Raw genomic sequence first — 11,254 nt, forward strand, 5'->3', positions numbered from 1 at the left:
ATCCTTTTCTGTTCCTATTTTCCCTGTACACCCATAGGTTTATTGTGACAAGCTGAGTTTGTTGGTAGTCTAGTTTTGTTTCCAATTCTCTAGACACAGTTCCACAGACCAGCCATATGCATGCTGCTGTCATGCCTTGGTACTGTAGGCAAACCTGCATCATTCTTAGGTAGAAATCATGGATACAGCCATGACAGATGCAGCTGTGTGTTGATCTACAACCTCTGCAGGGCTCTCAGCATTTTCTGGTCAAAATTATGTTATGGGGATAAACTTGACTTTGATGTGGACTTAAGCCAACTGGTTCAAAGTTAAACATGATCCAAGTAGTGACAATGTTTTCTTGGCTCAGGAAAACTAACAAAAAACATATAGGTGCTACAAGATACATATAGGTGAAGTAAAGTAAAGTTTGTAATATGCCAGTCTGTATGTGTTCAAAATACAATTAACCCATGTCCTGCTGGCAATTTTTACACAATATTTTCAAATAATTTCATGACTCATAATCAGGTCACAGACCCTTGACTTTTTTTTGCCCTGCGGCGGCGCAGTTACTTCCGCATTCGTTGCGTTTCGCTGCGGTGTGATGCGTTGCACGAGAAACACCCCCAAATCGCACATATACAGGGCACTATATAGATGGTACTGTATGTGCAACCCATATATATATGGGCCCCGCAGGACAAGGGTTTTAAAATCGAAGAATTTCTGACCTCAAATTCCAGATTTTTAATACCTTAGAGAACAAAAACCATAGATCAAATTTGACCTGGAAATAAATGTACAATGACAGTAGCCACTTTTTACTGAGAGTATTGAAAGTTTGAAGTGGTAGCCCTGCTTCGGTTCGGTAGATCAGTCCCACAAACTTTCATGCTGTCATCTTCTTTCTCCCTGCTCTCCATTGCTCCCTCTAGCTGGAATCTTCAGTATTGCAGATGTCCTTCAGGGGTACCAGGAAGGTTGGTTTTCCATAGGGTTGTGTGGCTTGAGTCGACACCCTGACCACCCCTATTCAAGACGTGAAACATACCAATAATCATTGACACTGTATTGTGGTCTGGTTGGCACCATTGATGAAGTAGGGGTGGCCAGGTGCTTTGCCAGCCTGAATATGTAGAGCACTTCCACCACACCCTGTTCTAGCTTTGTACATCTTTCTCATCACTTGTGCAAATCTTACCTACATGTCTACAGTCATGTAGCTTGCATGTTTGCTTGTGTAGAAGGTGTCTCTTCATTTTTGCTAATGCATGAAACATTCATGCAATATTTACATACCAAATTGTCCTCAAACATCCATGGACACAAATTGAAAGCCGATTGAAATAGCATTCTTAAAAATCAAGTCAATGTAGACAAGTTTTCCATGCAGCCCCAGTTATAATTTCTGCCAGTGTGTACAAAAATGTATTTGTAAGAAGTATTCTTGAATAATCGAAATCGCCTCACAAAAGAGAATAAAGCAAAAATAACTTCTGGCAGGCACATGTAGTAAAGCAAAGAGGCATTGAACAATAAGTCATAAAGGTTCCAAAATTAGAGGTAACTTGTTGTAACACAATCCAACACTTTTTCATTAACCCTCTTCTCCTGCATACTGACAGGTTACTACCCAGTTGTTAGCATGATAAAGGTTAAAGAGATTTAAACTTTCACAGAATACAAATCAAAACCACAGTAGACCCAAACACTGTCCTTTGCTATATCTTAAGAACTGTGTTATAAAAAGCCTTACCCTGCCTCCCCCCGCCCGCACAGTGCCCAGTTCCAGTCAGAAGACGACGCAGCAGCTGCCGCCAGACGTGACGTCCCCCTCCGTGGCCAGTCAGACCTTCCGCATGGACCGTACCATCGACAGGAGGCACAGGCCACAGCCTAAACCACAGCCACCTGAGGATGAAAATGGTATCTAGTAGATGATGGACCTGTCACAGGGCTTTTGCCAGTATCAAACGTTTTGTTGCCTGTCAGATTTTTTTCTAACATGCAAAATTTGCCTGTTGGAAAATAGAATCTGTAACTGGCAAAGTCCCTGTTCTGTAGTGTGGGGTGTTGCAAAATGAACATGTCACCATTTTGTTTTTTTCTGTATTGCAAGGAGGAATATGCAAAATGTACTGTGTATCTATAATTTGATATCATAGATGCAATCTTTGAATCTACACAAACCAATGGACCTCTAGAGCAAAATTGATGATTTATACATCACGATTTTCTTTTCTTCATACTGTACTGATTCATTATTTAGCACCCTGCTTCGTGTGCTTAACTGAAAAGGTGTTCTCTTTCCGTCCAACTCCCCACATTTTTATGCTTTTTTGCTAATTTTCTGTACAATATTTACTTACAGTTACTGTGAAAAACTTAACAAAATAAGTGTTGTAACAGTTGGGAAGCCTTTCTGCTGTGAAAACTAGAATGTATCAATAATTCCATGCGAAATTGTCTGCGAAATGCTTGGTGGAAACGTTGTGCTAAACCAGTATGTCCCTCTCTCCACGTCTGCGTGTCATGGCCAGATTCAGATCTAGAACTGCTGTGTGAGTAAAAACATGTTCCTCTTACCAAGTGCCCCCCTCCCCACCTTCCCATAATCCCTGGCGCCGCCTGCATGCTTGACTTTCAGGGCCATAGTTTGGCAACTAAAGCAAACTACCAGAGTCGTTGTTGCTTGCATGTCATTCTTCCCCTTTGTCCCCTTGCCATTTCATCGTTTTTAGAGTCTCAACATTCCAAATCCCCCGTTTTCCTTTTCCATTTTGAAAGACAGTAACATTTGTAAGGAAAGCAATACAAGTTTTGGAGTTTCGTAATTTTTTTCTCAGGTGTTTTCATTTTCTGATAAATTGTGACAGACTGCTGCCACAATAGTTTGCTGTATTGCCAGTTACTCAAGATTTCAAAAGATACATGACATTGTAATTTTGAAAATTGTGCAACTTTTTCAAGGCAAGCATCTCTGTAACAATGTATATTATGACAACTGTAAAGGTATCATAACATGGAAAAAAAGTAAGTTCCTCTAATTTCCGATTACAAGTGGAAACATAGGCTGAATTCTACTACAGTAACTAATACTACTGCTACTTCAGGGCGTACAATATGGTACCCTTCAAAGTCGGAAGATGACTCTCTATATTCAAAGTTTAACTTAGCAGTGTTGTATGTTATAGCTAACCTGTCACCCCCCATGTTTGTGTGTGTTGTTGCACAGTTCCCGTCCACGGGAAGGTGTCGGCTAAGATCCAGCAGCTCCTCAACACCCTGAAGAGACCCAAGCGCAAACCGCTCAGAGAGTTCTTCGTGGATGAGGAGGAGGAGTTAGAAGGTAGGAGACTTACAATGTACAATATTATATTGAGGGATAGCACTACAGTGTACATAAGTCTTAAACAGAATGTCTTAAAGGATTCTTAGATCTTAATCCAGATCTTTCTAGAAATATTTAATAATTCTTCCTCAGTCCTGCCTTGAAAAATTTCTTCAAAACAACTTTTTACCAGTCCATCTTTTTTATGTGCTTTATGAATTGTTCCCTTCATGACCAGTTCATAACAGATACATGTACCTTTGCCCTTGCTTTACTTGCAGCAATAGCAAAAGAAGTGGACCCCAATGCTCCGAAGGCAGAAGGTCCTAGTCATCTCACCTGCTGTGGGGGAATCACTAGCAGTGAGTACCGAAAAAACTACTTCAACTTGCCAAGATTATATCAGTTACCTCTAATGAGGCGAGATTGACAGGTCAACAGCTCAGACACAGGAAATAGGGTGAACTCGAAGGTCACAAAAACCCAAAATACTTACTGGTAGTAGAACTTGTCATATTGTACAAATCTGGAAAATGTAAGGATCATAAAAGTTCAATAAAATGAGATGACCTGCCAAAGTTCTTGCCTTATACAAATGACCTAAACTCTACACCATAGCACAGGAAGTCGGGACCTTGTCATCTTCAGATCTCACACACAACTTTTGTTCCCTGCCCAGATTCCATCAGGACTTCCTCGGAACCTGGAGGCAGCGGTGCAGAGATACGGGTCAGCCAGCTACAAGGCCACGGTCATCACTGCATTGGACGCTACAGGGAAACACTCCATCACTCTAACTTATGGTAAACATGCTCAAAATCACTCGCCTAAATAAAATGAAGGTCACAGAAAAAGATTTATTAAAAACCCCAAGCTACATGTATGAAGGTGTATACATGTAAAAAACTGAAGGCATCTTTGATACAGAAATAAACAGCCGTCAACATACAGATATACAAGTCATGTACCAGTATTATTTACTTGTCAAGTATGAAAGGTATTGACAATCACTTTCATACAGTGTGTGCATGTTTGTGTTCTGATTGTATGTTTTTCTTTGCCAGGAAAACTGCTGAGTAGAATGCAGAAGATCGCGTTCTCCCTCCTGAACAAGGTTGGACAGAAGGAACCAGCTATCAGACCTGGGGATAGGGTAAGTCTTAGAGACAGCCAATGACACAAAGTAGCATGTGAAATACACTATTGCAGGAATATTACATTACAAGATTTAGGCATGTTTAAAATTAGACAGAAGACTAGCGTAAGTCTTGTAATATTTGCAGTATTTTCAAGCTTTCAACCATGAAATGAATGCATGTCCATTGTGTCCCACTAGGTGGCGCTAGTGTACCCCAACAGTGACCCCATCTCCTTCATGTGTGCGTTCTACGGCTGTCTGTATGCTGGGGTGGTGCCTGTTCCTATTGAGGTGCCGCTGACAAGAAAAGTAAGTAAATCCTAACTCTTATTCACCTTTGATGTACTTGATAATCTTCAAACTAGATTAATGTTATTGTTTCTATTTGAAAATTCAAATGTCAAACTCTTTCTTTCCAGGATGCTGGCAGCCAACAGATAGGGTTCCTGTTGGGAAGCTGTGGGGTGTCCGTCGCGCTCACTTCTGAGGCCTGTCTGAAAGGCCTGCCCAAAGGACCCTCCGGGGAAGTTGCACAGTTCAAGGGTGAGTATTAAGACCCCCAGGTTTAACTAGCCTGTGTGTTCTCTTTGTCAGATAACCTTTAGTTAAAGGTAGTTAAAGGTAGTCCCATGGCATTGTTGAGGCCACAGGGGCAGTGTGTTGTTGTACAGTACTACCACCAGCTTTACCTCCCAAACCAAAGTCATTTGCACCTGGGTGCAGTGAGGAAAGTTATGTAAAGCATCTTTCCCAATGACGCAATGTCTACAAAATATAGGTAGGAATGCCAGGGATTGAACCCATGACCTCTCAATCTTGACTCTGCTAGCCACTCGCGCCATTTAATGCCACAATACTGATATGCCTATACCTTGTAAACTGTACATTGATAGCTGATTAAGTGTTGTTTCTTCCCCCAGGCTGGCCCAGACTGACGTGGTTTGTGACAGAACACCTGTCCAAACCAGCCAAGGACTGGATGCCTCCTCCCAGACTGTCAGATGAACAGACAGCATACATCGAGGTAGGGACGGGCCAGCTTAACCCGTTATATACTGTCAACTATACACTGTAAAATGGTTGTGTGTTTGAACATGCAATCTGTAGCCTGTGTTACACAATTTCTTGCTGTCCACAAGCTGTAGTTTCAGTCTTTGTAACACAAAACTGAATTTTCTATCTACCCCCAGTACACGACAGCGAAGGACGGTAGCGTGATGGGAGTGACGGTGAACCGCGGCGCCATGTTGTGCCACTGTCGGACCCTGACCGCCGCCTGTAACTACACGGAGGGAGAGATCATCGTCAACGTGCTGGACTTCAAACGGGATGTCGGGCTCTGGCACAGCATTCTCACTGTAAGTCTTCAAATACTGTAGATACTGTGACAGTCCTGTATTGGGAAACATAAACTTGAGTATCATACTGACCAAGAGCAATGCTTGTATTATACATGCCTGAAGTCAAATGTGAATACTTTTTGGTGGTCCCTTAGATAATTTTTCCCATTGACACAAGCAGTAAGAGTCTGTAGTGACTATCTGTCTACATAGACCAGATTTTATCGGTCCCCCGAGTGGTTTTCTAGAGCAGTTTTGATTGTATGGAATTTACATTAAGTATGATGTAATTCTAATACAGTTGGATATGTGCAGTGTCCCCCTGTATGAACAGTTTACCTGTTTTCTTGCAGAGTGTGTTCAACGGCATGCATGTGGTGTTTGTACCGTACTCACTCATGAAGGTCAACCCTACATCATGGCTGCACATGGTTACAAGGTTCAAAGGTGAGAGGTCAAGTTTAACTTTGATACAAGCCTAAGCTCAGTTGTAATTTTATTGCAGAGGCAATATTCTAGTAGATATCTATTAAAAGCTTTTAGTTGTGTGAAATTGGGATTTCAGAAAAAAAATGTGAACCAGGCAAAAAAATGCTGCTTCCTCTTTCTTCAAAGGCCTGGGTTTTGTTTGATCATATCCTTTCCTTTGTTTGTACAGCGACATGTGCGACTGTGAAGTCTCGGGACATGCACTGGGCACTGGTGGCACAGAAGGACCAGAAGGACATCAACCTCTCTTCTCTCAGGATGTTACTGGTGGCTGATGGGGCCAACCCATGTAAGCACTGGCTATCAAACTCTTCATAGCATACCAGTAGTCTAGGAATTAGTAATTCTGGACCATGTGGTCAGGGGTTTGAATCCCATCCTAGCTGTTGGTGATTGGAACCACAATTTGCATACCTCTTGCAGTGGTCACTATCCTTCAGACTCAGAGGGAATGTTACACTGTTGTCAGTATGTTTATGGAGACCCAAACTTTAGACATTGACAAAATAATTCAAAATAACAAATAACAAACTGTAGAATAAAGAAAAAGCCATTAAAAAATTCCCATTTTTCTATTACTGTAGTTAACCTTGTTTAAAGTTAAAACTATCGATCCAACGCAAAACGTTCTCTCGCCTAGAGCTTTCGACCAGTCACTCTGGTCTTCCTCAGTAGACTGACCCAGTGGGGCTTGTCACATGGCTTCTCTGACCTACATGTATTTCTTCTTGTCTCTGCCCCCCCTCCCCTCCCCACAGGGTCCCTGTCCTCCTGCGATGCGTTCCTGAATGTGTTCCAGAACAAAGGACTGAAGCCTGAAGCCATCTGTCCTACAGCCAGCTCAGCTGAGGCTCTCACTGTGGCTGTCAGAAGGTACAAAACTCTGGCTGAATACTGTCATATTTAGAGGTGAAATGGAACCCTGCATGTATAAGAGAAGATGTTGATTTAAAAGATATGTAAAATCTTTCACTAGCCATGCATATAACATACAGGACTTTTCTTTTACACAACCAAGATTTCTCACCTAAGTGCTGATGTTTCAGTGTTGTGTAAAAGAAAACTCCTGTATCCTATACTTAACCCACCTGATGAAACTATTTTTGCAAGCACATAACAGGTTTTTACTACCAACAAGCCATCTGTAGTAATCTAAATGTTGTCAAAACTTTTTTCATACTTATGAGTACTACACATACAGATACAATACATTGTACTATGTACACTGTGGTCATGTTCTTCTTGCTACAACATTGGGGAAGCAAACATTTAGTTGGCAAAATCAGATGGACAAACATTTTTCCTGTTTTTAATTTCAGACCAGGGAGGACAGGTGGTCAGGGGACTGGACGGGGAGTACTGTCCATGTCTGGCCTGAGCTACGGAGTGGTGCGAGTGGACACTGAGGACAAACTGACCTCACTCATACTCCAGGACGTGGGCACTGTCATGCCTGGAGGTGGGCTGGGTTTCACATTATACATGCTTTGTCAAATGGAGATGACATTTACTAGTCTTGTAGATCAACTGCACTGTATTGCATTGTAAACCATAAGTAACACTATGTATTTGTCACATTTACTTTCCAGCTGTTGCAGTAATAGTGAAGGTGGACAATGCGCCCAGCCTGTGTAAAACAGACGAGGTCGGTGAGATCTGTGTGGCCTCAGGAGCCATCGGGGCTGGCTACTTTGGTCTGCAGGGGCTCAGTAACAACACGTTCAAGGTATGGCCAGGTGGTGGTGTTTTATGAGAAGTAAAGAAAAAAATGTATATTTTGTATTGCGTTGACATTATTCTTTAGGCTGCAAAAAGCACTGTAAATTACAATTTTGGATGGTTATCTTAACACATGTTGCAGTGTTGTTGAATTCTTTTTTCTGTCCCTAGATCCAGCCCCTAGCCAGTGATGGAAAGCCCATGGCAGAACAGACGTTTGTCAGAACTGGGCTGCTGGGATTCCTGGGGCCTGTAAGTATAAGTGTTGCAAAAATAGTGAATAATACAATGTGTGATGTATTATGAATGTATGAGAATCAATGTGATATATATGTATGTAAAGGTAGGAAAAGTATGTTGTCCTACATTGAACATCCTTATAGGCAGGCATGATCTTTGTTGGGGAAGGTATAAATCATGTTGTCTCAAACGTGATGTTCTACATCCTTACAGGGAGGGATGATCTTCGTAGTGGGTAAAGTGGACGGTCTGATGAACATCAGCGGCAGGAGACACAACACTGATGATATCATCGCCACCGTCCTGGCAGTCGAGCCAATGAAGTTCATCTACAGAGGCAGGATCGCAGTTTTCTCCATCAAAGTGCTGAGAGACGAGAGAATAGTCATCATCGCTGAGCAGAGACCAGATTCTTCAGAAGAGGATGTAAGTCTTGTCTTCTGTTTATCACAATTTTGTATGTCCCAGTTCTCCTAGAAATGTCATTGCTATGATAGTGCCATATTTCGTGTATGGTATTTACTAATAGATGATTAAAAGCAGTTATACATCTCACTTTCCATTTGGATGCCTTGAAAGATGTTTTAACAGTTAATTTAGATTCGGATGCCTTCATTGAATATGTGGAGAGAAAAAACTGTACATCCAGCACCCAACAATGTTCAACTTGTTATTTTCTATTCTACAGAGTTTTTAGCGGATGAGTCATTTGCTGCTTTGTGTTTAGATGCCTCGTTTGGATCTAAGAGTTTACAGTCGGATTCCTTCAAAGAATGTATGCTACAGTAAAAAACGTTGTATTAGAGCACCCAGTAATGTTTTGTTTGTTGTTTTTACTCCAGAGTTTCCAGTGGATGAGTCGTGTACTGCAGGCTATAGACAGTATCCACCAGGTGGGCGTGTACTGCCTCCTGCTGGTGCCTGCCAACTCACTACCAAAGGTAAGCAGCTCCGCCTAGCATCGGGTCAGGGAACTGCAGCACTGCTGTCAGAGACAGTCATCACTTTTTGTCGCATTTCAAGTTTTTAGACCCGATTTGCTTTCTTCATTTTGTCTTGATCACTGGTAAACAACTGCTGGTACATGTTACACAGCTTTGACTATTGCAGGTGCACCACCCAGCATTCATCGACAGTATTGCACCACTTGTATTCTACATTTACATCATATTGCCCATGTTTGCAGACCCCGTTGGGTGGTATCCACCTGTGGGAGACCAAGCAGAGGTTTATGGAGGGCAGTCTGCACCCCTGTAATGTACTGATGTGTCCACATACGTAAGTATTGGTTCATCCAGTGCTTTAGGTTCAAAATAAAAGATGTAAAGTGCTCTTCTAGGTGATTAAAAATTAAAAAAATAATACTGTCTTGTAGAAGTATTTCCTTAGGATGTACTCCTTCACAGCATGTGTCATTGTTTTTTTGCCTAAATTCTTTTTTTTTTCATTCCAACAGGTGTGTTACAAATCTTCCAAAGCCAAGACAGAAACATCCAGGTATTTTGCTTATGTGTTTGCTTGTTCATTGGAGGTTGTATATGATGCACAAAACCTGTATTTGTCTGTACATGTATGTGTCCTTTAGATAATGTAAAGACATACTGTTTAAAAATACATGATGTAACTACAGGTATGGTTTACCTTGCAATTCCTTAAAGTAGCATGTGTGGATTGTTTGTAGTCCATTTTTTCAAACTACAATGAGCTACATTACAAAATTCCAATTTCTATGTTATTTTACACAATCATGTATTACATGAAATCTTGTACCCTATAACATTTCCCCTTAGGCCTTACCCACTATCCCAGAACATTCCCACACAGCTATTTACTGTAGGCCATCCAGTTTCTTCAGGAGCACTTGACCAGTATTGTTTATAAGGGAAGATCATGCCAGCGAGTTTTTCTGTACATGTAGACAGTTTAATGGTGTTTTCTGTGTGTGTTTTCTGCCAACAAACTTCCCTCCAGAAGTTGGTCCATCGTCCGTCATGGTGGGCAACTTGGTGCAGGGCCGGCGCATCGCGGGCGCGCAGGGCAGGGACATCGGAACTCTGGACGGGGACGATGAGCAGTATAGAAAGGTTGGTACAGCTGCAGTGCAGTAGCGCCCTCTTTCTGGATCCCTCATAACTGCAGGATTTCTTCAACACTCAAAACGTGTGGCACATGTTTTTCCAACTTCCAATATAATCACAATAAATTTTGTTTTGGAGTGGAATTTTAATGTTAGATGCCAAGTTTAAAATTCACAAGTCTTGTTCTTCCCGAAGCTTTAGTATGTTCATTTTGTACTCCAGTGTTAACTTATTATGGTGTCCTCACATTTTACATTTCACTGATAGACAGACATGATCATCCAGCAATTACTTGATAAAAAAACTGCCCCCCTCCCACTACCTTTAATAGCTGGTTTCCTTTCGGAAGCCACCTTTTGACTGTTATATACATTTCTTTCATACATTTTCTCCAAGACCAGCACTTGGTTTGCATTTACCAGTGGCTTGTTTAAATACAAAATGTACCTTAGGCCACACCAATTTAATTTCTTGGTTAACGGATTCGCCGCTTCATTTTTTTCTGATTTGCAAATAAAAATAAAAATCCAGAATCAACTGCAAAATGCTCATATTTTGCCCTGAACAGTTGAAAACAGACCTTTTCATCCTAGTTGTTACAGTTATTCCATCTTTCAACGCAATGGTATCATTAAAAGTTCAAAATTCATTGTTTAAATTTTGAACCAGCCTGGTGTGTTGACTTATTGGCTCCTATTGTACCATTTGGGGCCATAATAGGATGTCTAGGCCTGTTTTTATTTTTATTTTTTTTCGCCCGCCCGCTCCATTATTTTTGTAGAAAAATCCGTTAACCAAGAAATTAAATTGGTGTGGCCTTAGTAACCACATTGTGTGCTGACTGTATGCTTGCTTGTTACTTTGAACTGCACTGCCTTACATTTTACCAGTTATTTTGTTCACACTTAATGTTAATTACATGACGTACATTCCC

General features: G+C 41.3%; 1 protein-coding gene across 1 annotated transcript in view; it reads left to right on the forward strand.

Annotated features, from left to right (window-relative positions):
* The window catches only part of LOC109465241 (disco-interacting protein 2 homolog C-like), a 63,422-nt gene that overhangs the window by 39,602 nt on the left and 12,566 nt on the right, over window positions 1-11,254 (forward strand). The window contains 22 exon segments of the mRNA XM_019762386.1: window positions 921-965; window positions 1,765-1,911; window positions 3,221-3,334; window positions 3,598-3,644; window positions 3,646-3,678; window positions 3,996-4,119; window positions 4,381-4,469; window positions 4,653-4,763; window positions 4,874-4,997; window positions 5,375-5,478; window positions 5,645-5,812; window positions 6,148-6,241; window positions 6,453-6,572; window positions 7,042-7,156; window positions 7,603-7,742; window positions 7,873-8,009; window positions 8,174-8,254; window positions 8,456-8,668; window positions 9,085-9,183; window positions 9,429-9,520; window positions 9,699-9,739; window positions 10,214-10,326. Coding sequence (XP_019617945.1) covers window positions 921-965; window positions 1,765-1,911; window positions 3,221-3,334; window positions 3,598-3,644; window positions 3,646-3,678; window positions 3,996-4,119; window positions 4,381-4,469; window positions 4,653-4,763; window positions 4,874-4,997; window positions 5,375-5,478; window positions 5,645-5,812; window positions 6,148-6,241; window positions 6,453-6,572; window positions 7,042-7,156; window positions 7,603-7,742; window positions 7,873-8,009; window positions 8,174-8,254; window positions 8,456-8,668; window positions 9,085-9,183; window positions 9,429-9,520; window positions 9,699-9,739; window positions 10,214-10,326 — 2,351 coding nt within the window.

Source organism: Branchiostoma belcheri, unplaced genomic scaffold, assembly GCF_001625305.1.
Source record: "Branchiostoma belcheri isolate BF01 breed outbred unplaced genomic scaffold, Haploidv18h27 scaffold15, whole genome shotgun sequence".
In the NCBI taxonomy this organism is placed as follows: Eukaryota; Metazoa; Chordata; class Leptocardii; order Amphioxiformes; family Branchiostomatidae; genus Branchiostoma; species Branchiostoma belcheri.